At 37.5% G+C, this 27,499-nt stretch overlaps 3 protein-coding genes across 3 annotated transcripts in view; all 3 read right to left on the bottom strand.

Annotated features, from left to right (window-relative positions):
• The window catches only part of LOC142339065 (uncharacterized), a 28,090-nt gene extending 3,696 nt beyond the window's left edge, over positions 1-24,394 (bottom strand). The window contains exon 1 of the mRNA XM_075388726.1: positions 23,448-24,394. Coding sequence (XP_075244841.1) covers positions 23,448-23,507 — 60 coding nt within the window. The 5' untranslated portion in view covers positions 23,508-24,394. The remainder of the gene's footprint in view (positions 1-23,447) is intronic.
• The window catches only part of LOC142339736 (uncharacterized), a 169,655-nt gene that overhangs the window by 110,649 nt on the left and 31,507 nt on the right, over positions 1-27,499 (bottom strand). The window lies entirely within an intron of this gene.
• Positions 24,731-27,198, bottom strand: LOC142339731 (uncharacterized). Its single transcript, XM_075389963.1, has 2 exons — positions 26,157-27,198; positions 24,731-25,825 (listed from the first exon to the last, which is right to left on the bottom strand). The coding sequence occupies exons 1-2, from the start codon at positions 26,838-26,840 to the stop codon at positions 25,658-25,660; spliced, it is 852 nt and encodes a 283-aa protein (XP_075246078.1). The 5' UTR covers positions 26,841-27,198; the 3' UTR covers positions 24,731-25,657.

Here is a 27,499-nt window from a genome sequence, read left to right as displayed (position 1 = left end):
TGAAAGAGCAACTAATACCATTAATCCAAAACGAAACGGGGAAAATTATACCAAAAAAACACAGATTAAATTTATTTGAAAATCCATTATGATCCAAATCGAAAAGCAAAATAAAATAATTCAGTCACAAGCATTTTTCAGCAGCGTGATTTTTGGTCACCAATGATAATTAATTGCGTAAATCAAAGTTTCTGGTAAGTAACAAATAAAACCCTAAATTAGATGTTGCGACCAAAAAATGTTTATTGTCAATTAAAAATGTTGAGCGAAGAGCGGGGCTAATCTAACAGTTTGTCTGTCCAACTTCTAGTAATAAAGGAGAAAACTATAGGCGACCATGGCGTCGTTTTTTGTTCTGTTATTTTGGACTACCTAATTGATCTGAGGAAGACATGGGTGGTATCATTTGAAAGCCTTTTCGCAGAAGATATCAAGTCACTAAAATGAGGCATTCTCTAAATTTTTCCGGAAAAATAACACTCGCCGCGAATTTTTCATGGGACATTCATCCATGACTTTAAAATACAATTTCATTAAAAAACAATTCAGAAAGAGATTTGGAGTATAAAATCTTACAGCTGGTTATCAGTGGCTCTAGTTTAACATTGCAAATACTTTGGTTCAAAAAGCACCCGAAGAAACGTGTAGTTATCAACCTAAATTTGGAATGAGACCTTTTATCATCAAGACAATTTACAATTACGAAAACTAAACGCCATGATCATAATACAATTAGAAATAAAGACATTTTGAAAACGTGACGATTGAATTAGTTGAATTTATGTGATTCCGATGCTGCAATACAGCTGGTGCAATATAACTGAGATCAACAAAAAACATTTTTTTAAAGAAAAAATGGAAAGTGCTTCACATGGAATTCGTTATTCTTCTTTTTAATGTATGATAAAGTTAACATTGCAGCTAAGTAACAGATAGAAAATAGTAAAATAATAAACGCCAGCATGATGATTCCTAAGCCGGAAGGCGGTGCAATATAATTGAGAATACTAAAAATATGAAAAAATTGAAATTTGAGAATAATCTGTTCGGCCGTCCGAGCACCTTTTCAGCAATACACTTTTTTTCCGAATGAGAACAATTGACATCACTCAAAATTTAAGAAGTCAAGCATAAAAAATGTTCTAGCACAAAAGCGCGAAAACGGTCAAGCAAAAATTGCGCATAAAAAAGACACACATGTTTACAATAATTGCCTCAAACTTCGAGATCAATTAGCAACTAATCTTACAGCATCGATCACAAGCAACAGGAATTGGTCTCTCTTCTGGGGAAGACTTGACCTAAACAGTCAGGCCAACTTTGCCACGTAGCCATAATTCTAACAATTCAACAAACAGATGAGCAGCAAAAGCTTTTTGGACTCGAAATACAAATCTACAGACTCTACCACTGGAAAACACAAAAATTTCACCAGTTGATTCTAACACAGCGAAAAGAGTCTTGAAATCGTTGCTCACTGTAACAGCTGACGGTTTTTCGGGGCATGAATATGACTGAAACGTTTTATCGGTCAGATATGGTCTCAATTTCTTCGATTCATTGTCATAAATAAGGCAATTTAATGCTGATATACACAAACTGTAGTATACAAAAAAGTTGTTTCGAACTATCTCGCCGTCAAATAGTGGCTTAGGGTGAATATGCGTTTCCGTGTCGTCACAGAACGGATTGACAATATGGAAAATATCTCCGTATATGGCAACGAATTCACCCAAGCTCCTTTTGAGTTCCATGCCTATGGGGTAGACTATTTCAACTGTCTTTTCAAGAGTCTTAGGAGACTGTTTGTAGTCAATTTTACGAGATTTTTTATTTAACTTGACAAAAGAAACCAAATTGTAGGGATCTGTGCCCTTGGCCAGAGACCTTTGACAACATACATACATGATGGTCGATAATTGACCCAGAAGTCTGCCGCATTCGAAACAGTTTCGAGGAGGTATCAGCGCTGTTTTATTACCACACTTGATGATCCGAACCAACCTCTCGTTGACTTCATGGTTCATCTCTACCAGGCAATAGACATCGAATGGAAATAATACGATTCTCTGATTACCGGTAATGGGGGGTCCACGTTCCGAACCCACTATCACCGGCTTCACAGTTTTAGCAGTGGGCCATGCCACATCCTTAAAAAACTTTCTTACAACAACCTTAAGATCGCTTCTAAACTGAGGATTATTAACATAAAATGGCTGCATGAAGTTGACATTTGCGACCTGGTCTTTCTGTAGTTTCAATGAGGTGTCCATCTGGTCTACCATCGCTTTGAATTTGTTAACGAGCATTCCGTCCGAATTCTGCAACACTTCTCTCAACTTCAATCCAATATCGTCCGCTTCTGTAACCACTCTATCAAACTCAGTTGACTTCGCTTTAGTGAGAGTCAACTTACTATCTTGATCGAATTTGGCGCTCAGTTCAGAAATCAAACTTTTAACATCTTCATCGCTCGCGACATCTTTGACCATTTCCGCAATTAGACTAATCAATACATCAACAACAGTTTCCGGTCTACAAAATGCTACAGCATCGTCCAAACTTTCCAAACACTCCTTCTGAACATGTTGTTGGAATTTCACATCCTTTGTGAGTAAATCGAAATCGTTCATGTATTTGAAAACTTCCTTGCGCGTCTCGGCGCATTTCTCGCGAATTGGAATGATTTCATGTCCCCTGTGTCCTGTTATACATTGTCGACACAAGGCAAAATTGCAGTAACTACAGAACAACTCGTGAATTGATTTATGTTGATCACAAACTGAAATATCGTAACCTTTCGAGTCCAAAACACGATGCTGCTTGCGAACATGTGAGACAATACAATAATTACAAAATTGCAGCTTAAGTGCTCCATCTTTGGTCTCGTTACAAGTTGAACAGGTGTAACTGAGCTCTTCTGAGTCTTCAGAACTGACATCAAACTCAAATTGACATTCTGCACAAGAATTCTCATTGGCTGAACAGTTTTCTTCTTGTGGTTCCATCGAAATCAAATCATTCCAACCTCAAAATTAATTCAAATGTAAAGATCGTTGACAGAAAAAAAAACTAAATGAGCACAGCTAGTTCTGACCTACAAACACACTAATTTTTAATACTAACAAAAAATGATGGGGCAAGCAGATAGCAAATAGGGAGAGCAAAAGCAATATGTTTTTTTCAAAAACCAGTGTAGTAAGAGCCCTTAAATTCAGTACCTACGCTTTAATACACTCAAGCAGTGGAAACTGCGCATCATCAGAAAAAAATTAAACTCTCAATTAAAAATGCCTGCAATAACAAAATGAACTAGCAGCAACAAAGGGGCAAAGCACAAAAATCCACAAACACTTCTGGAATTAGGGTAATCAAAGTCATCAACCTAAAACTGCTGATCACAATCGCAAAAGGAAAACAGGACAATCAGTTAACAACTTCAGAACGCCTTTAGAACCTTTAGAACGGAAATAATAACCTTTTATCTGAAACATTTCATTATAGCATGAAATCAAAATTAGTAACAGCTCAATCTAAATTTTAGAGAAAAACTTAATTCATATTCAATATTTAGAAACGTACATTTTCTTTAAAAAAAGCGTCAAGATCAATCAAAACTACAAACTCAAACTTGAGCTCTCTGAATTATCATTCTACTTAGAACTGTAAATTACTGGATGAGACATACTGTTTTTTTTAAAAAATCTTTGATTGGCCTATTCAACCAGATTGGTCGAATTAGTCTTCAAAAAACACACACGCAGGCCACATTCAAGAACTCACAAAACATTTTCAAAAACAATAAAAATAAAGACGATTATGCTCAGCAGCGTTAGTTTGTGATTGTCAATTTTTCGAAAGCACGGACAATTTCTAGGAAAAATAACCGGCTGCTGGTAACACCATTTGAAAAACAAAATTATAAAGGAAAAAGAAATGGGGCTAAATTTGCTGAAAAATTATTGATCGAAATGAAAAAAGCACAATAGGAGGGCAAAAGGGACACCGACTTAAAGCCTTCTTTCAAAGCATCGTTAACCTCACTCACAGACTAGTTGGTCTCAACTCAATACATTCGGGTTTTGATCGGTGGTAAAACAGGGTACACAGTGATGTATATAGCTACAAAAGAAAATTAATTTCAGAAAATCTAAAACGAGATTACTTCTACGTGTGTTTTACCTTTCAACCGCAATTACAAGACCACCCCAAGCTCTGGGCAGCCTGATGCCGCTTCTCCGGAGCGCATTCATAAGCGTTTTCATGGAAGTACAATGACTTCCATCACCCGGCTCGTGCAACTCTTCAATTGCACACTCAAACTCTGAATTCAGAGGAACCAGAGCGTTTTCGTAATGTAGTGCACCGTTTATTAATTTAAACTTTCTGAGACGTCCTAAGAAAATTTTACGCAATGCGCTTGAATCAAGCGCTTCGCGGTTCTTCAGATTTCTGTCCTCTAGCTGGCTCATTATATTCATGTAGAGATTGAATTCCATTACTAAATATACAATACATAAAACTGATTTTTTGCAAACAAATTGTAATTTAATTTAAAAAAAAATTTATTATAATAATAAAGTCAACACCCGAATTTGATTTAAATCATTTCTTTTTGCCCGAAAACTGAAGTAATTGTTATTTTTGTAATCGCCAATGAACACCTTAACTACAATACAACATTTAAATCCAATTGAACTCCCGACATAAAACAGAGTCCCTTCCCAAATTGAACATAGCATTTGTCTTTGATAAAAACGTATTTTATTTTTTCTTTACTCACCTGCTCTTGTAGAAATTGCTACACTTTCTGTTGATTGTCCGCCTGTTACCACAAGACCATGCGCTACCTTATTGTGTAAACCATACAATCTGAAATAATTCAAAATTGTCTTCAGTTCGTTTGAAGATATATAACAAAAGCGCAAAGTTTAATTAGTTAACTCATATTCACTCAAAAAAAAAGGAAAGCCCGAATTCAATTGACAAGTTGTACTAAAACAAAGAGAAAATTCAAGTAGAGTACAAGTAAAGTGTAAAATTTAAGCCACTCTAAATACAAAACAAGTCACAAAGAGTCAGTCACAGTAACCAAAGTTGCTTTGCTAAAAGGCAACAAAACAGTATTCTAAGCATTTCTAAGCTTATTCCTTTGGAGCTTTCAATTGATTCCAACACTTCTTCGCCTTCTTGTACAAAACAATAGTCAACACACAGACATTACAAACAGCAAGCCCAATGAATAGCCCGAACCACAGATCACACTGCTGGCTGCTGCCTTTCAAAACTAAATTTTCTACTTCTAGAACTGGACACTCAGTTGCACGTCCAGGAACTTGCGATAAAAAGACCCCCTTTTCCATGAAATAAGTAGCATCTTTGCAACAAAACATTTGAATACCATCATCTTTCACAATTTCATTACAGTTTTCCATCTTCAATCTGTAAATGCACTCGGTTAGTCCACTTGGAAATTGCTAAGTTTTTTGACCTCAAAAAAATTTGGGCATAAATTAACCCATATTGCTTATACTTAGAAAGCAAACCGGCTAGGCGTCCGGTACGATCCTAACTTGCACCACACAATCCTCAACAACAACACCGTTGCGATGCAACGGGGGCAACACCGGCCAGAAAAAAAAGAAAAAAAGAAAAAACAGAAAGCAAAAAAAAACTGAAAACAAGAGAAAAAGGCAGGGGAACAAAAACGGAAGGAAACATTTAAAAGAAAACAAAAAAAAACTACTTCTGTGTTTAGAGACATCATTATGAACGATCAGTACGTGGACTTTATGATATCTCTTTGCTCAGAATTACCCTTTTTTACACAATTTCATGCGAATAAATTTGTTTTGGCCTTTACTGAACAGAATTCACTTCAAATCTTAACATCTTTCTATTCCGAGGATCTTTTATTTTACATCTTAATAGTTACACCCGACTTTGAGGAACGATTCATACTGTTACTTTCCCTTGACTGTCCTGACCAAATTTTAATTCTAAAGTCCAGTATCAAATTTGGCAAACACATTCATCTTGATTTGCTGGAAATACCATATCAAAGAATAATGTGACCTTTTATTCTTTAATAGCTGGTTTTCAAATTAATTTCCCCTAAATACTTCATTTTTCATGCTCCGTGACGTACTTTCTAATATGATATCATCTGTTGTCAAAACAACCCATTTTTAAACCGCGTGATTTCTTCCACGTCATTGTTTGTCCCAGCAACCAACAAAATACGGCACCACCTGCTGCAATTTAATCCTTTTTTAATAACTAAAGCGGAACGTTTGTGAGGTCGAGAATTCCAATAATCAGCTTAAGTACATAGGCAGGTGCTACCAAATAAAACAAAATTCTTTTGTTTACGTTGTTACACCTGCATCTACGTCAGCAACCGTAAACAAAGCGAACCGCGATACCGTTGCGACAACACAAGAACAACCATTGCAAAACTTGGAAATTTTACCTAGCGCTGGTAATTACGAACACCTGCCATACTTTCCGCTTAAGCGGATTAAGAAAAAACAATATAAACAATCTGAAGTTTGTGCCCCGATTGAATCCCCTGAATACGCAACAGCACGCTTATTCCTACACAAAAATTCGATTGAGAAGTTTGAGTACTCTACTAAACAGACAAAAATAAATTCGAGTAAATAAACGATTGCTTATTTGTTATTTTTCATCAGAACTTTGATTTCAAAATTCTTTCACACGCAAAAGCACAAAGAAAAAGCGAAATTGATTATTATTAGCTTGAAGCATTCCTTATTTTCCGTCCATTCTCAGCAACCCGATTAACGATGCAAAACGCAGAACTTTTTCAACTTAAACTTAAATGAAAGCGAGATTTATGAGATTAAACATTTTTTCTACCCGGATTCAAAGAATTTCATTTTGATTAACCTCGAGAAGGATTTCGAGCCCAGCATACTTATTTTCTGGACACACAAATACAGCTTCAATTACATCAAAGATTTACTAGACCGTTCTAGGGAAACGTTACAAATTGACTCGATGTCTATGCCTCCCTACATGCACCTCCATTAAAAGAAACATGCGCCTAGAAATAAATGATCGAGTTGGAGCATTGTCACGAGTCCAACTGGTCCCATCTGGTGCAGCCATAATAGTTAATTTTGGTGACCGCTCGAGAGGATATTTTGTACATATAACGGATGAACTCTACCCAACATTCCGGAGGTTTAACAATAGTACAAAAACTCTGAATGTTACTTTCAACAATCCAGCCAGTAATTTCAACAGAAATCACATATTGATGGAGCGATTATAAATACTATAACCCCACACAGTCCTCCACTTTCCGACCTCTGCGAATTGGAAAAAAAACCAAAATGATGAAACTCATTGCCTTTACGCACCTGATGACCAGCTTCGCTGCACTTAGAGACTCCCAACGAGGAATCCTATTCAACTTTGACAGGAAAATTCTCCTAGGGGAGCGTTATATCAACGCGGAGTTTGTTCTGCCCTTTCCTTCTCTTAATGCTTCGTTGCAAAACTACCTGGATAAAGTCGCCGCCACACTTGACGACCTGTGGAAAGTTGATACAAATTTATGTCAACTCAATTTCACAAGAATGAGCAAAAGCAACCTGACAATTGAGTGGATACTCAAACAAACCCGATACGAGCTGCAACTGGCGAAGAGGGACTGGCAAAGAGAGCTCATCAAGTCCGCGCAAACACTTTTAACCCCAGCAGATACAAAACGTACTTCATTTGACAGGGCAACACGAGTAGCGCCAATTACTTTCGCTGCAGGGGCAGGTCTGTTCGGCCTCGGACTTAGTAGTGGCTCAACCTTGTCATGTGCGCTGACATCAATCCTGGGTTCATGCTCTGCAGGAGACAGTAATCTGAACAAACAAGCCCTTCTACAAACGGTCGACCACGTGAATAAAATGCAGAAGCGTTGGTCGCAAGTCCAAGATAGAAACAATCAAAGACTATTCGTGTTAGCTTCGACGCTGACACATCTGCGACGACAAGACGAGATTACGAATATTCAGAACGATAAAAACAAGCAAATAGAAGAGCAAATGAAAACTTTCAATGCAAATATCCACAAATATAGAAACTGCCATCAGTACTTCTATACGAGAACGTCGCTGAACCACAACTTAATATCTCTACAAGGCATTCAGAGCACACTACACACTATTGCGAAGAGTTTTCGCGTAGCATTGTACACATTTCAGTCAAACCTGTTCCAGAACTTGGGTCATATGGCGAACGGATTTCTCCCAATGGCACTCTTCCCAAAAGAACAGCTTACCGAAGTTCTTGAAGCCATCGGAAGACAACAATTGCACTCCACGGATATGCTCTCGTTGGCTATACCGATTTCTAAAGTTTTATCATTTTACGAAATTCCGCTGCTTAAAAGCGTATTGAGTAATGAAATCGGGATCATTTTTACGTTAGCGATACCTATGGCGACGAAATCTACAGTGCTGAATGTTTACAATGCGAAAACGATTCCAATTCCCACAAATGGCAGCCACGCCATACGCTGGGAAATTGAGAGCGAATATATTGCAGTTACTGAGAACCGTCACTTCGCTGCGATACTGACTCCGAGAGATCTTGAGAACTGTATTGGATCAGTTAGCTACAGCGTCTGCCAAAATGGTTTCTCTTTGCAAAAAAATAAGGATTCATGCATTGCTACCCTTCTCTTTCAAGACGAGTACGAAGCCTTGGAAAACTGTAGGGTGAAAAGCATCCAATTGCCTCGAAAGGAGAAGGCCGAAAATCTTGGATATGGGCGCTGGCTAATCACAAGTGCAAATCCAGATTTCCTGATGACGGAGAGGCCTTCCAACTCAACAGGCTAGGCTGATGTTAAACATCACCAGGGATGCAGTGCGTGCGTAATAACATTAAAATGTGGAAATGAACTCGAAGGAAATAACATTTTCATCAAATCGGATTTCGCCTCCTGTAAAACGACAGGTGCAGTAAGGCTCAATATCGAGCTATCACCACCATTGGGCAAGTTATTTCAGCAATTGCCGCCGTTGCCAGAGCTCCCAAACAGTAATGACTTGGGTCAGGCCCAGGAAACTTTGATAGAAGAGTTTCAGCTGAACCTGGCAAAAATCCCACCCTTGTCACCATATAATGTCGGTAGACCGAGTTTCTTGTTTCAGCCAGCGGATACGGGTTCCAGCCTACAAATCCCCAAATCTAATCGACTAGGAAAAACAGAATCTTGGAATGCAACTATATTATTATCCAGTTTTTAGTCTCTCTCCCATATTATTTATTCTCTTTCCAGCACTTTTAGAAATAATTATTCTGCATTCTGATTGGTTAAAAAATATACTACTTTATATCAATTTAAATACATATCAATTATGAATTTTATAAGCATCAAAGGAGAATTAGGATTCGGCGAATCAGAGATTCGTCATAGGTTTTAATTAATGGGATTCAAAATGAAACTTCTCTACAGAAGAGATAAGAATATCTTACAAAAACTAACCCAATAAAATCCAACTTATGAGCTAAAAATAACATTAAAAAAGTGACATCAAAATAGTGATAAAATCCACTTTTTTAATGAGAAGCAGAAAAAATTGTTCAATTACCATTTTTTCAGATTTACTTGCGAGATCTTACAAAATTCGTATAGGAGAGCAGCACGATATGTAAGAATAATGCGTTATAACTTTCGCATTTGAAAACTATTGCCAGCCGCATAAGCCTCCGTACCTACTTAGATCTATAAAAAGCAACAGACAACTTGCAAACAATATTTCAGGGACAAAGCCTCAAAGCAACTCTGAGACTTTTAACGCAATATCAACTGCCAAATTCTATCATTATTTTCCTATTTTCTCTATCTAGCTATATTTCCAACAAGCTTTTAAAACAATTTTTTATCTTTTCGGGTCTTGATGAAAGCATTCAGTTTTTGCCCATGCACAATTTCAGTTCAGTGCATGAAAAATTGAGAGTAGGAGGAAAGGAAAATAATTTGAACTACGAAGGAGAAAAATAGTAAAGCTATTTGAACTACTGGTCGTAAACTGTTCGAAACATAGCCGACTAACATCGGACTAATGAAAATGGTGTGGAATTGACAATAGCTAGCTTAACCTAGAGAAGATAGACTCACCGCCTGAGTGAGCGGCTAAACCGAGGGTAGCAGAGATAAGTGAGCGTGAGGGTGTAAAACTGTGTATAAATGGGTGGTGGTATGTCCAAACCTCAATAAATCGTCACTCACAGCAAAAATTGTGTGTATATGGTGACATATCCTAGCTTCCCTAAATAGCCCCTCACATCGTAAAATTTGGCCTCTTCGACAGCTTCGGTTAACCAAACACTTGCAGCCCACAAAAATGTATGAGAAATGCAGAGGACCTTAATGCCCTCAAGATTCAACTTGTTTTTGAGAACGAAACAGCAGACCGGCTAGACAAAACATACGGATCAAGCAAAAAAATAACAGCCAATCGGACACATATAATTTCTACAAACAATGTTTGAGGGCAAATAAAAGTAGCTGAAGCATCTACATAAAGAAATAACAAAAAATTATTCAAAAGACAGAATAATTGATCCTAAGAACTGTAAATTACTGGGTAAAACACTAATTTTTTTAAAAAAATCTTTGACCTATTCAATCAGATTAGTCATATTAGTCTTCAAAAAACAAACACATGCGTGCCACATTCAAGAACTCGCAAAACATTTTCAGAAGAAATAAATATAAAGACAATTGACACACAAAATGTAAGAGAAATGCAGAAGATCTTAACACCCTCAAGATTCAACTTGTTTTTGAGAAAGAAACAGCAGACCAGACCGGCTAGACAAAACATACGGATCAAGCAAAAAACTAACCGCCAATCGGACACATATAATTTCTACAAACAATTTTTGAGGGCAAATAACAGTAGCTGAAGCATCTACATAAAAAAATAACAAAAAATTATTCACAAGACAGAATAATTGATCCTAAGAACTGTAAATTACTGGATAAAACACTAATTTTTTTAAAAAATCTTTGACCTATTCAATCAAATTAGTCATATTAGTCTTCAAAAACAAACACATGCGTGCCACATTCAAGAACTCGCAAAACATTTTCAGAAGAAATAAATATAAGGACAATTGACACACAAAATGTAAGAAAAATGCAGAGGACCTCAATGCCCTCAAGATTCAACTTGTTTTTGAGAATGAAACAGCAGACCAGACCGGCTAGACAAAACATACGGATCAAGCAAAAAACTAACCGCCAATCGGACACATATAATTTCTACAAACAATGTTTGAGGGCAAATAACAGTAGCTGAAGCATCTACATAAAGAAATAACAAAAAATTATTCACAAGACAGAATAATTGATCCTAAGAACTGTAAATTACTGGATAAAACAATAATTTTTAAAAAAAATCTTTGACCTATTCAATCAGATTAGTCATATTAGTCTTCAAAAAACAAACACATGCGTGCCACATTCAAGAACTCGCAAAACATTTTCAGAAGAAATAAATAAAAGGACAATTGACACACAAAATGTGAGAGAAATGCAGAGGACCTTAATGCCCTCAAGATTCAACTTGTTTTTGAGAATGAAACAGCAGACCAGACCGGCTAGACAAAACATACGGATCAAGCAAAAAACTAACCGCCAATCGGACACATATAATTTCTACTAACAATGTTTGAGGGCAAATAACAGTAGCTGAAGCATCTACATAAAAAAATAACAAAAAATTATTCACAAGACAGAATAATTGATCCTAAGAACTGTAAATTACTGGATAAAACACTAATTTTTTTAAAAAAACCTTTGACCTATTCAATCAGATTAGTCATATTAGTCTTCAAAAAACAAACACATGCGTGCCACATTCAAGAACTCGCAAAACATTTTCAGAAGAAATAAATATAAAGACAATTGACACACAAAATGTAAGAGAAATGCAGAGGACCTTAATGCACTCAAGATTCAACTTGTTTTTGAGAATGAAACAGCAGACCAGACCGGCTAGTCAAAACATACGGATCAAGCAAAAAACTAACCGCCAATCGGACACATATAATTTCTACAAACAATGTTTGAGGGCAAATAACAGTAGCTGAAGCATCTACATAAAGAAATAACAAAAAATTATTCACAAGACAGAATAATTGATCCTAAGAACTGTAAATTACTGGATAAAACACTAATTTTTTTAAAAAATCTTTGACCTATTCAATCAGATTAGTCATATTAGTCTTCAAAAAACAAACACATGCGTGCCACATTCAAGAACTCGCAAAACATTTTCAGAAGAAATAAATATAAGGACAATTGACACACAAAATGTAAGAGAAATGCAGAGGACCTTAATGCCTCAAGATTCAACTTGTTTTTGAGAATGAAACAGCAGACCAGACCGGCTAGACAAAACATACGGATCAAGCAAAAAACTAACCGCCAATTGGACACATATAATTTCTACTAACAATGTTTGAGGGCAAATAACAGTAGCTGAAGCATCTCCATAAAGAAATAACAAAAAATTATTCAAAAGACAGAATAATTGATCCTAAGAACTGTAAATTACTTGATAAAACACTAATTTTTTAAACATCTTTGACCTATTCAATCAGATTAGTCATATTAGTCTTCAAAAAACAAACACATGCGTGCCACATTCAAGAACTCGCAAAACATTTTCAGAAGAAATAAATATAAGGACAATTGACAAACAAAATGTAAGAGAAATGCAGATGACCTTAATGCCCTCAAGTTTCAACTTTTTTTGAGAACGAAACGGCAGACTGGTTAGACAAAACATACGGATCAAGCAAAAGACAACCAGCCAATCGGACACATATAATTGCAACAAACAATGTTTGCGGGCAAGTGACAGTAGCTGAAGCATCTACAAAGAAAAGACGGAAAAATTATTCAAAAGACAGAATAATTGAGCCATTGAAAATGAAGAGCTGTCACTTGAAATAGGCACTTTAATCTGAATTCCGCCTCGCAAAAGCTACAAAAAATATCATCTAAACCAAAACTACTTCAGAGTACGAGTACTGAGTAAGAGTTTCTTGATTACAAAAAATAACAAATTCAAATTCCTCATTTTGATATTAATTTACAAGTAAAACCACATGTATTGTCAATGACGTATGGCAAAATAAAGCATCTTTTAACAGAAAATTAAAACAAACGAGAGCAAGTAGTTTAAAAAAAACATTAAACTAGAAAACCACAGATAGCAATTTGCAACAAATAGATTGCTGCAATCAATTCACAGGCCAGAAATACCAAGCAAAAAATGACTGGACATGATATAAATTAGCTTAAGAACTCAAAAAGAAGCTAAAACGTCTTTCCTTAAGTTGCTATGTTGTTGTAAAATGCCCCCTTTTTAGAAAATCAATTTTTTATTTTTTGCTTTCAAACTAAGAACTAATAAGCTAACACTATGAGGCATGGTTGCAAAGTGAAGCTAATCGACCGGAAGGCAATGAAGAACTTTTCAACTTGAAAGGCATTTCAAGCTTCAGAAACAATCAACAGAACAGAGAAAACACAAAAAATTTCTTCCTATCAAGAAATTTTGTTTTCTGTAGTATATCTCAGTTATCTCACATTCGGTCAATTTAATGAAACTTACACTTATAAGGATCTAGATGTAGCTTTTGGGGTTTAGCGTAGATGCCCACAAAAAATGCAAAATTAAATTGCTTTTCTTAAAATTTTTTTAAATCTTTCTCTTTATAAATTCAAAGAAGTTACAAGAAACAAGTTGGAAGAATCCGTTTGATCAAGTAGTCAAAAATATGGAAAAACCAAAATATATATTTTAACAACATATTTCAAATTTGTTTGATGTTCTTCTCAGTGACTAATTTCTATAGTTTTCTTAGGAATCCGATTTTGCTGTGACAACTATAACCAGAAATATTACCTCAACCTCTTAGAACCGCCCTTCACACCATAAGTATAAATATAAGTCTCCAAAACAGTTTGAGCTGAAACAGAGCTGAAAGGCTCTAAGAGCACTTAATGCCCACTGGGCGCTACTTCGTTTGAGAGCAATTAATAAATTGATAGATGCCATTTTCGCGAACAAATTTTATGAAGTTATTATGGCAGGGTTTTATGCTGGTAGATTCTCAACACATCTGCCACACCATTAATCAAATTCCGAAAAAACGAAGAAAACATATGGTTATTTTTCTGGTGCTCGTTTTAAAAATAGCACCTCTTGAAATATGTAAAATTATATACAGAATTATGTAAATATATGTAAAATATCTAAGGATATGATTTCACAGGGACATATGATTTGGAACAAGGCGCAAAGCTGAACACACATTTGACTAAGCACGAATTTTATTTGGTCCTATTGTATAAGCTTCAACTTCTGTTGAGTCGTGAAAAACTTCTGAAAAAATATACTCGCTCCGCTCACCGCAACAGATAATGTGGAAATTAATGGATAGCAGAAGCAAAGTCCATTTTCTCAAGAAACAGCTCATGCAAAACACACAATGAGAAAAAAGGGTCTGCTAAACTATGTCCCATAACATAAATAAAAGCGCATTTTCATCCAAATTCATCCAGTTAAGGGTAAAATCTCATCCAATTTAGGGTAAAATTAATTACAGTCTAAAGGCTAAATTGACCTGAACAAAAAATAAGGCTATTATGGATTAACAGGAACTACAGTAACAGAACTAACGACTATCAAAACATACCACCAAACTTTGATTGTATGATAGAAGTCCAACAAATTTGCTCCGTAATGTGCGTTCGCACAATGTTTTGCTTAATTGTCTAACAAATGAGGAAGAGATAGAAAACTTCCGAAAATTCCTAAATCGATCAGCAAACAACTAACGGAAAAGAGATGCCGGATTAGAGGGCCGATCAGATTGCTATTAATGGGAGTACTTGACAAGACAAACAAAAAAATCAAATAAACACTTATTACGACCAAAACTGTATTTAAAAAAATAGTCTTGGTAACAGGTCGACAAAGAAGAGCAAACATGCGATGCTCGAAAAGACATTTCTATATTGAAAGCAACCGATTTAAATTACAAAATCAATAGGCATCAAATCAACCCATTAAGAAGGTTAACTTATAAATCATAGGAAGCAAATGAGACCTGTCGTTATCCATAACATGTCAGACGACTACACAAAGAACGGCTCGAAAAAAAACACATTAAAATGAACTAGCATTGTCGCAACCGTTGAAACCGTAAGCTATTCATGGAGAACATTAAATATCGCCAACTGCGCATTTTTTCAGTGCCATTTGGGTCAAACCATTAGTTTGATAAAGTGGCAAGGAAACAAACTCAGAAATGGGCAAACACCCAAAATCATTTAAAGAAAAAGCGTGGTACCAAAGCTAACAAATCAATAAAAAACCATTATAAAGACTGGATCATGGTTCACTTGAAAGAGCATGCGACCTGTCACTACAAAGACCAAGCTACAAAACTGACGGAAAAAAGATAAATGTGAAAAGCTGAAAAACACTGATTGTTTTAAAACCAATATTTTCAAAAATGCAAACAAGCCGTATGCTTTAATCTTAACACAAAAAAAGATTAACTGGCAACTCTTCATGGAGCCAAGAGCGCTTATTAATAGTGAGAGGAATCACAAGACGAAAAAAGCAATGAATACTGTCAGAACTCAAAGTTTCAGACGAATTATTTAAACCAGAGTGTAAAAGACATTAAAACCAAAAAAAATATTGAAAACAATTAAAAACATTGAATTGACAAAAACGATTAGACCAACTCCCTTGGATCTCCTTTGAGTTAAAATGGATCTTCTTTGTAAAGGGTTTTTGTGATAAAGACAACAAAAAGAATCATAAATATTGAAAAGTAACGAAAACTCACTAAAATCTTATGAAACCACACTTTTAAGCTCTAAATACATCAATCAAATCACAGCAAACAGCAAAAGATTTAGACGAATCAACAAAAAATAATAATTTCTGTCAATAATGAGGCTAAGTTACCTGTTCACGACAATGAGAACAAAAACTGGGAAGAACAGGAATTTTCTTCAAAAAAAATAACTGGATGTCAATAAAATCGTTATATATCAACTGAAATCAGTGAATAGATTCAACACCTTGAGAAACAATTGAAGACTTAATTGTCAAAAATAAGCCACACGACCACAAAAAGAACGGCAATTAGCGGCAAAACAGGAAATTCCTTACAAAAATTGCGAGAGAAATGTCGCAGCCGCGAAAACTAAGCTGTTCAGTGAGTTCTTCAATCAAATGTTTTTGAGCGTTGCTCCGATGCAAAGTCAAGCTTTCTGTAATGTGAAAACTTGAAAAGAGAACAAACAATAACCTCAAATATAGTCAATTACGCAAAAATGACAAACCTTTAACGAAATTTCGCAGTAAGAAAGCCCCGCTACCATTAGTTAAAAACAAAAGACTTATAAAGAGTGTTCATTAATTCACTCTCCGAACAAATTGTGCCTCGTATAGTTTGCGATTAAACTACATGCCTACAGAAATAATATTAAAAAAGTTGACAAAGTTCAAAACTTCACTGCCATTTTCTCAAAAAAAAAATTCAAAGTCATTAGAGGCATTAGATAACAACTCGAAACATCAACTTGGCTCACCTATCATTCCTGAGGAGCCCAAATGGATGCGTGATAAACCAGACGAAGTCATGGAGCTGCAAAAAATGACAACTAAAGGCTAAATAAAAAATTAACGTTTACGAAAACACAATGTCAAAGCCATAGGAACTATGAGCTTTTTTCTAGAGCCATATTTTATATTCATTTGGCCTTAATCTGCTGTAAACAGGACCTGTAATTAATTGAGCCCGATATGAAATCATTCTTCTCAGTAGTCAACATAAAGAAAAACGAGTCCAAACCTAGCCCTGATTTGCTGCGCCTCCAACAAGAACAAATTAATTATTCTATATGTTTGCAATTAATATCAACTATTAAGTAAAAACGTTCAAAAAAAATAAACGATGCATTTTATATCACTGTTGAAGTAATTTTTCAAAAAACCAGCAAAACTTTAATTACAGAAGACTCATATAGTAAGCAAAAGTACAACTAGCTTTTTTGGAGTTTTCAAAAAATAGGGCAGCAGAGTTTAGGTCTCGATTCACGGCATATTTAAACAAAATGGGATTAAATAAAGGGTTTTTGAGCCATTTTTAATATAAAAAGTGTGAAATTCAAAAAAAATTCAGAAACAATATTAACCAAAGACTCGGGTAAAACCAATCAGCACGCCTCTATCCCTAAAAGTAAAACAAAATAGTGTTTTTAAAAATTTTATCAAATTTTAGCAAAATTGGTGAAAATTCGGTATAAAAAAACACGGAACACTGAATAAAAACAACGGACTTCCATTCACAATTCTCAAGTTTTTAAACCTCAATAATTCCCTGTAAAAAACCAAAATCAACATCATTTTAATTACATATTCTACGCTGGAAGGGTTTTCAAACGAAACAACTTACTTTTCTCTACGATTAATATATAAATAAATCGATCGGCGAAATTTGACTGAACAAAACAAACCATTTGAGCTATAGTTCCTCCCGCTACAAATGGGTCGGAACAATAAGATAAAATAGAGCTGTATGGTACACAAATGCAACACTAAAAACTTAATTACAATAAAAATTTAAAATAAATTTTAATCCCTCGGACACTTTACTTCGAAACACAATTATTAACATTAGAAACATTATGCTCAAACATAGACCGGTTTTTAGAAATTAAGGAGAGAAACCGTATCTTGTAAAAAAAATGAGCATAATTCATACTATTTGACCGCGGTAATCCAACCAGAAAAGGTGAAAAATCATGCTGACGACAGTATAATTAAATATAGCAAAAAAATGTAAGTAGCAGACGAGTATTGGTTTTCCTTCTTCACCAACATAATAACCTTAACTTCAACTGAAAAAACGTGACATTAAATTATCTTCGCGTTGACAATTAAATCCTTGTTTCCAATGCCATTGAGCTCCTGAGCGTTTGGAAAAAAATACATTATTAGAATTTTTCAGTAACTATGATAATGTGGAATTCGATTGGTTCATACACGTCCGATAAATGTTTCTAACTGATGGTCACTTCTTTGACCAGTGTTAGAATATCGATCAAACTAGTCTTGAACTTAGTGAGAATTAGAAAGGAAGTTTAACTTACCAGATTACAAAGACAAGAACAGTTGATTTTGATCACAGAAATTATGAAAATCAATCGTCAAGAAATGGTGCCTAGAATCAATATTCGGTTCAAATTGGTGAATCTAGATAACTATTATTAGAGTGAGATTATTTGATGTAAAATCTTCCCAGCATGTATTGAATGAATATGATACCACCGGAAATGTGAACGAATTCTTAGAAAAGTTTTAGTGCAAGCCATCTATGGTACCCCCTGCGACTGATTTTTGGAAAATTTGCAGAAGCAAACTATATTGGGTAACCCTTGCGACCCCCACTGTAAATCATGATGCTAAGTTTAGATTTGTATCTTGAATTTCGCGCACTGATAATGGGTATATATACAGCTCATTTTTGAGACTTTTTTCATCCCCAAAATCAAATCACCATCTTGATCTAATAATCAGATCTCTCCTCTAAATCTCTAAATTCTACTGTAAAATATCATTCTTGTTATTCTATCATTTTGAGAAATTAATTTTTCAATTTAGTTGAAAACGCTTTTTCTTCCGCTTGCGAGAACCCATAACCCAACAGGTTATGGGCCCAGCAATTTTCTAAGTCAAATAATTTCTAAAACAAAAATTATTTGTTTTTGACAGTCAAAATCCTTTTCTTATTAGTACCTTTTCTTTTCACTACTGTTTTGCCTGCTCAAAGTACGATTGATCAACAGACAGTGAAGCTGCTGACCTACACAGGAAAGGCACAGGACTTTCTAATCTGGAGCACAAGATTTGTGGCAATGATGCAGACGAAAGGACTTTACAAATCACTACTTGGGACAGAAAAGCAACCCAATGAGCCTGCACCACAAGCCAATGTAGGGAGCAATGAAGAGAAGAACCACAAGGTGCTGAAGGATGCATATGAAAAGGAAGTTGCAGACATCAAGGAGAAACGGAACAATGTGTGGTGCCATCTGGCACTGAATCTAGATGCAACAACCCTCATGCTGATGCGACATGACTGTGAGTGAGATGATGTCATCGGAGATGGAACAAAGGCTTGGAAGCTTTTGCAAGAGATTTCAGAATGTGTAGACGCCGACAGTGGTGTTTTTGGTGGCACAGCTTGCTCGACTGCAGCTAGAGGATGCTAAGGATTTGGAGAGCTTCTTCATCAGAGGACAGGAGTTGCTCACAAATCTACAAGAAGCAGGGGAAGCAGTCTTAGAGACCCTCTTCAACGCCTTGGTCCTCAATGGCCTGCCAATGAGATATGTAAGTTTTGTTATACAGGAAAGTTTTAACCCGGCAACGAACTTCACAGAGTTGAGGAAAAGGCTGCAGAACTTTCATGAGAGCACTACACAAAGACACAAGGGACAAAGTGCTTCAGTGGCACTGGCAGTGAAGCGTGACTTCAAGAAGGAACCCAAGAAAGGAAACTGCTTTGTATGTGGGATCCCTAAACACTTTGCCGAGGACTGCAGGAGGAAGGAGACAGCACAATGCAGCAAGTGTGGTGAGAAAGGTCATCTAGACATGGCATGCAAGAAACAAAGAGATGGAGGCAAACATGCATGAGTCAGTGGCAATGGGTCTAACATTGGCTTCAACAGACGAGGAATACTGAGCAGCTCTTACCCAGTGGAAGACAGCAGGCATGCTAGTGGACAGTGGTTGTACAGATCACATAGTGACGAACATCGACGCGTTCCTGGACTTTGTGCCCATTCAATCAGTGGTCAGAAATCCCAATGGAGAGGCTTCCAGAGAGGTGGGCAGAGGCTGTGTGAGGATCAGCATACCCTCAAACAAAGGGGAATTCCAATGCGAACTTAAAAATGTTTTTTGTGTGCCTAACTATTCTAGATGCTTATCAGACTCAAGATGCACGGAGTGGGGACATAGCTTCACTTTCGAGAAAGGAAATAGCTGCATGAAACTCCAGAGGGGAGCTCGAGTAAAACTAACACAAGAAAATAATTTGTTTTACTTACCCTGCAGCGTTCTAGAATTCAAGATGAGTTCCAACAGAGTGATACCTGACAGTGAAAGGAAGTGGCACAGACTATTGGGTCATTTGAATCAAGCGGATGTTGTCAGGAATGCACCAGAAATAGTGGGGGAACTCGATGATGAATGCAATGTGTGCGCATTGGCAAAGATCACACAGACTCCAGTACCAAGAGTGGCACATACCCAAGCAGAAGAGAAGCTGGAGAGGGCGCTCATAGACGAGATGGTGCCTTTCAGAGTACAGTCACTGTCAGGGTTCCGGTTCTGCATAGTGTTTGCAGACCAGTACACGAAGTTTGTTTGTGGATTCGCTTAAGGCAAAGAGTAAAGCACTGGCCAGTCTGAAGAAGTTTGTTCTGTGTGGGGACGCCGAAGAAGCTGAGACAAGACAATGAGCACGAGTTTCTCTCAGAGCAGTTCAAGATGTACTGTTTATATGCAGACATTGTACAGGAGACGACCAGATCAGAGATGCCACAACAGAATGGGTAAGCTGAGAGGTTCAACAGGACACTGCTGGAGATGGCAAGATGCTTGCTCATTGACTCGGGTCTTCCCGAGATGATGTGGGTAGAATCAATTCTCCACGCAACAAGGATCCGGATCTTGGTTGAGACGAGAAGAAAAATAGTCAGCAGAGTTGATGCGAGGTATAAAACCTAATAAATTATCTATTTTTGGTTGCACAGTCTTCATGAGGAAGAGGGACAGAGATGTCAGCAAACTTGAACCCAAGGCACTGGAAGGAAAGTTTGTGGGTTACACTGAAGGAGCAACGGATACCTGGTGTACGTACCCAACACACGCGAGGTTGTGGCAGTTCGAGATGTGATCAACAAGGAGTCCGAAGTGGTTTCAATTCCAGTCAACACAGAGACGCCCGACCTACTAGAAGAGGGGTCACAGCAACTGGGGATTTGGCACCCAGATGATGGTCATCAAGACTATGGCAACAAAGAGGAGCAGGGCGCATCTACTGCATTAAAGGAGGAGTGACATGACGCAGAGAGCGTGAACACTCAAGAAACGACACTGAGACGAGATGCTTCGGATGTTGAGGAAGCAGCACTAGATGGAGAAACTACTGCAGCAAGAGGGAATCTCCGAGACTCGGAGTCGCTGGAAGACAGTGACATAGAGGACTTCTCACACTCAGAGACAGTTGGCTTCTTTAAAGAGGCACTGGAGCAAGCGGACAGGGCAGAGCCCAGACGATGGACACAAGCAAGGAATGTTCCGCACTTTTTTGGACAAGTCAGGGCCCATCTTGCTGTGACTGAGGGTGACTATGTTGAACCCAAAACAGTCTACGAAGCCAAACAAGGTGACGATTGGGGCCAGTGGCACTGGGCAATGAAGGACGAGGTCAGGGCTCTCCAAGACAACGAGAGTTGGAACATAGTGAGACCACCCACAGACAGGGACGTCAAACCGGGCAAATGGGTCTACAATGTGAAGTTGAGTCCCAGTTGTCAAGTCAACAAGCACAAAACGCGCTATGTAGCAAAAGGCTTCAAACAAATGGCAGGACTGGACTAATTTGAAACTTTTGCGCCTACATGAAAGCCAGAGACATTCAGGACTCTGCTTCAATTATTACCGAAGCAAGGCCGTGTGATGCATCAGTTTGATGTCAAGACGGCCTTCCTGCACTCACCAATAGAGGAACATGTGTATCTGGAACAGCCACAAGAATTTGTAAAACAAGGATCAGATGGAGAGAAGTTATCATGTCGACTGAAAAAATCAATTTATGGTTTGAAACAGGCAGCTAACAACTGGTATAAGGAACTGACAAACTTCCTTCTGAGACAGGTGTTCACCAGAAGCAGGACTGACCATTGCTTGATCACGAGATCGGAGACAGAGGGTCATACCTTCATCTTGGTCTAGGTTGACGACATCATAGTAGCATCAAGAAGCATAACAGTGATTTCCGATGTCAAAAAGGCACTCGAGGCAACATTTCACATGGAAGACAGAGGGAGATTACACTGGTTTCGGGGTCTAAGAATCAGACGAGAAGAGGGCAAAGTCACAGTCGACCAAGAACGCTACGTAGAAACAATGCTTCAGCGGTTTCAAATGGATCAATGCAAATCCTCAAGAGCTCCAGCTGATTTGAGTTTGTAACTTCAGACAGCACAGAACGGAGACGAAAAAGTGGACCAGAGGATCTACAGAAGCTTGGCTGGATCACTTATGTATCTGGCCAAACAGACGAGGCCAGAAATCATGTTCACAGTCAACATTATGTCCAGACACATGAATGCACCTACCAATAAACACTGGAACCAATAAACAACTTACTTACACAAAAGACGCTCGTTATAATTTAGTGGGGTAAAGTGATGCAGACTGATCTGGCGACGTGAACGACAGAAAATCAACGACTGGCTACTACTTCAAGCTCAACGGACGTGGCGCAGCACTCAGCTGGGGTGTCACGAAGCAGGCCACAGTTGCCCTTTCTTCATTAGAAGCAGAATATCAGGGCATGGCAGCAGCAGTTCTAGAAGCATTGTATCTGAAACAACTTCTGGGGGATTCCGGCATCCAACAGAAACATCCCATAGCAATTGGAGAGGACAACCAGAGTTGCATAAAATTGTGCCAAAACCCATCGATGCCCAAAAGGAGCAAACACATCGAAACAAAGTTTCACTTCATCCGGGACAAGACGGAGGATGGGACTATTTCAATTCATTATGTCCCTACAGACAAAATGGCAGCAGACATCTTCACAAAGACCTTACCCGTTTCGAAAGTGGAAACATTCAGAGCAGTTTTGATGGGAACAGACTCTACGCAATCAGCTCAAGTCTGAGTGGGGGTGTTAGAATATCGATCAAACTATAGTCTTAAACTTAGTGAGAATTAGAAAGAAAGTTTGACTGACCAGATTACAAAGACAAGAGCAAATTGATTATAATCACAGAATTTATATAAATTAATCGTCAAGAAATGGTGCTTAGAATCAATATTCGGTTGAAATTGGTGAATCTAGATAACTTATATTAGAGTGAGATTATCATCTGATGTAAAATCTTACCAGCATGTATTGAATAATTATGATACCACGATTGAGCGGTTTGATGATGGGAAAAGAGGTTTCATTGGAGAAACGATGAACTGTCATATTGCGAGGTATTTTCAGGAAAATTTTTAGTTCATACGTTAATCCTCGCTTTCGGATTGAACTACAATGGAAGAACCATCTTTGAAAAATATTACCTTGCAGTTATGAAGTTCACTGCAAACCAACGTCAGCTGAACCCCGACAAGTGTGCGCATTTGCAGCTGTCCATATCATGGATTCCAGAAAAGAGGAAACACATTTTTGAGCCAAATTCTGAAATTCTTTATCTCGAATATAGAACGGGCAATAGCATGCAACCTCTTTGAGATGAATTTTCTGTCGCTTCAAGCTATCGTACATAGAGACGGTCAGATCTTCGATTTTTTTACAAGTACGCCGTCAGAATTCTGCAAAATTTCGCGTAACTTTCTTCCCATTGTGTCAGCTTCAGATACGAGCTGGTCGAATTGATTCAATTTCGTTTTTGTTAGAACCGTCTCCCGATTCGCACAAAATTTAAAGCATAGAATGTTAAAAATTCCTTTATTTTCGTCACTTTTCGCAACTTCTCTGACCTTTTCACTTAAAACATTCACTAAACCATCCAGAACAGTTTCAGGCCTATAGAATGCATGCTCCTTGCCTAAGTCTCCCAAGCAGTCGTGGTGAACCTGTTGTTGAAACTTGATGTCCTTGGTCAGAGAATCGAAATCGTTGATGTATTTGAACACTGCTTTGCGAGTCTCGACACATTTCTCGTGGATCGGAATGATTGTATGATCTTTGTGTGACGTCACACAGAGTTGGCAGATAACACGGTCGCAATTACGACAGAACAATTCATTGATTGATTTGTGTTTAGGGCAAATTGACATCTCATAGCCTTTGCAGTCCAGAGCACGGTGCAACCTACGCATATGGGAGCTAATGCAACAGTTGCAGAAAAACTGTCTCTCAGAAGGTGTTTCGGCGTCTTCACAAGTTCCACAATTCAAAGGCAGTTCCTCATAGTTTTCGGATTATATCGAGAATTCGTGATCACAAACAGAGCAACATTTTCCACCACTTCGCCCATTAGTATGCAACATTCATCTGAAAATCGAAGCACTCGTTAAATCAAAATCAAAGCGACTTCAACGAATTCAATGCATTTTGGTGCAAAATGATTCTTGCCTCATCTATTTAAAAAGGCCCCAAATAATGAAGATACACGTTTATGAGACTATCTATCAAAAATGAGCTGCGTAATACTATGCTTTCTATAAAACCTCATTTAAAAAATCTTTCTTCCAGGCAGATCTTCAATTTGTTTGTAACGAAACTTTTCTCAGCTATTTTTCGAAGACTGATTAGTTCTTGACGTTATAAGAAAACTGATCATTCCGTCCCCCACCCACCCCAAGTGTTTTTATGCCCCCTTCTCCAACTACAATTTATATAATGTGATATAGCACGTTACCATGTACAAAAAAGCACGGTCGCCTGGTAGGTGGAAAAGTTATAAGTCCTCTTATAGGGCGGGGGGATAGAACCAAGAAAACTAATTTGAAAATAGACCATATGGTGACTCGGAACTTGCAATTATTGCATTTAATTTACAACTTCGGTACTAGGTTAGATATAGATTGAAATTCAATGGTGAATGGGTTCACAACGCCTTTCAAAGTTACATACAATGAATCCCACGCAATCGAAGATTCGCTTTTCAGGTCTTGATAGACGTACGCAATTTGATTTACAGCCAGATCTACGGCGGGAAATTTAACCGTAAACACAGCAGCGAGAATCCATTTTGAATCACATCTGTTTTGCCTGGCTACACCAAAAATCTGCCGATCAAAATTCCAGAAAACCAGCACGTGGGCGCCCACATTTTTGTCAAGCATGAATTGCAAATCGTCTATTGAACGAAACCCATGCTCAACGGAGGGAATCGTTTCTGGACCTTCGGATGATACAACTAGAATGTCATTGTTTTGACCACTTATCATGGCAAAGAGAGTAACATTATAATTGAGACAGAAAAGTCGGGGCTTCGAAGAGCAATTGAAAGCCTTCACTTTGTGATCAAGAAGAAAAGGTTTAATGACACGCGACTTATCATCATACACTAAACAGTTTAGCTCATTGGATGCAGTGTAGTAGAACGCCACAATATCTCTGGAAACCAGCTCAGGGAAAACTTGCTTTAGAGGAATTTCGTTGCTCTTAGGGTTCTGAAGCGGATTTGCGATATGGAATCCGTTTTTCGTCTCCAGAATAAAAACACCTCCACTCTCTTTAAAATAATGTACATGGCCGTAAATTGTACTAACAGACAAAATATCGTCATTGATAACAGAAGCTGAAAAAGTTTGTATCGCGTTCAATTTTGTTCTGTAATATTGACCAGATGGGTTACGTAAACAACCGTTACAGAAAAAATAGTGGCGCCACAATTTACCGTCTCCACATAAACTGCATCTTCTGTAGTAACTGTTAAACCTGCCTCGATTACGAATAAAAACCACCCATTTTCCATTATTGTCAGTGCCTAGAAAAACATTATTGTAGGTTGGAAACGCAATTGTGTGTTTTAACACAAAATCTTCTGGAAAACCGGTATAATTGTGCTGAGTAGCAGTTAATTGATGGTAATTTAACGTCCCTAGAGCTGGCCATACCAGTGAAGCAAGAAAAGCATGAACAGCTTTGGTAAGCTGAGTTTTCACGTTTTCATCTCGAATATAGAGCGGTCGAGCATAAAGGTGAAAACTCAAAGCCAGTTTCTGCTGCTCTAAAGACCCATTCAGTCTGGAAATCATCTTGTTAAAATTTTCTATCATTACAGAATCTGACTTCGAGAGAACTTGACGCAAACTTACACTGAGTGCTTCCGAACTGTTCGCAAGCTGTTCAATTCCTCCTACATCACCTCCATTTATGATCATCTCGTTAGCAGCTTTGAAACTAGTCATGAGCTCTTTCCGTTTTCCCTCAGCATCGCCGCACTCGAGTATCTTTGTAACTAAATCGCCAGCATACCCAAGAAGAACTTTCCCAAATTTGTCAGGACTGCAGAACTCCGCAGCTTCTTTCATGAATTCACGACAGTCAAGAACCAGTTGTTGATGATGTTTCAGATCTTTCGACAGCAAGTCAAATTCACTCATATACTCAAAAACCTGCGTCCGAATTTTTGTACTTCGCTCACTTAAAGGAACAAAGGCGTGATTTTTGTGTTCACGCAAGCAACAACGGCTGCAGACAACACACAAACACTCATCGTTTTCACAGAAATACTCGTTTATAGTGCCGTGGTTCCCACAAACTGAAACTTCGTATCCATTTACGTCCAAAATTATGTGCCTTTGCCGCGCACAAGAACCAATACACGCAATGCAATTCCAGATTTTGGGTCCAGGGATTTCAGAACTTTTCGAGCAATTTTGGCAGCAATATGGGACTTCTCCAGCGTCAATATTCAATTCAATCTTACAAACGAAACACTCTTTAGTTCGCTCTATTTGATTGTGCGACGAGAGCGAAATTTCGTCTAAACTCGCCATTTTAGAGAGGCTAGATAAACACAGCAATGGAAGAAAACAACAATTACTCTTTGCGAAGAACAAACGCCTAGTTAATACCCAAACATTGTGTCGTGTCGATACTAAACGCACTATTCTAAATGAGTTTGCAGTTTAACATAACGGACAGTTGGTATGCTATGGACAAGCATATGACAAGGAGAGAAAGGTACAACTGTCAACATCAAATACATATTCTAATACCTCACATGCCAAACAATCACATCATTTTCGAGAATTTATCGCTGAAGTTACCATTATGGTCACTTTTTGAAATGTTTGCTAAAATAACAGACGATGTGCTCAATAAATAACGCTTTCAACGAGACAGGGTTGTTGAATCAATTAGTTCACTGTTTTGGCAACGATTTTTCTGATATATTCTTTTTTTTTTCATAGAACTAGCAAAAATTAGGTTATTTTTTAGCTGAAACTTCATATAATTCTCAGGACGCAGGCGATTTTCATAAACTAAAATGATGGCTGGTTGAACCAATATTATGTAGCAAAACTACTTGGAACAGCAGTTCTCAAGATTTTTCTTGATTTAGGTCTATTTAACTCACAATCAGAGTCATTTTTGATCTATTTTAAATTTTTTGTTAATTTTTGTCGCATTTAAATAATTATGGTTTGCACCA

Source organism: Convolutriloba macropyga, chromosome 5, assembly GCF_964194025.1.
Source record: "Convolutriloba macropyga chromosome 5, txConMacr16.3, whole genome shotgun sequence".
Classification (NCBI taxonomy): domain Eukaryota; kingdom Metazoa; phylum Xenacoelomorpha; order Acoela; family Convolutidae; genus Convolutriloba; species Convolutriloba macropyga.
Note: the sequence above shows the minus strand (reverse complement) of the source record. Positions and strands in the feature narration are given on the sequence as shown.

What these genes read in the sequence shown, in the direction of transcription:
- LOC142339731 (XM_075389963.1), bottom strand. Translation starts at nt 26,840, where the DNA reads ATGGCGAGTTTAGACGAAATTTCGCTCTCGTCGCACAATCAAATAGAG. An exon ending in ACAGTTCGGAAGCACTCAGT is followed by an intron (nt 25,826 to 26,156) that starts GTAAGTTTGCGT and finishes ATGTTTTTCTAG; the next exon opens with GCACTGACAATAATGGAAAA.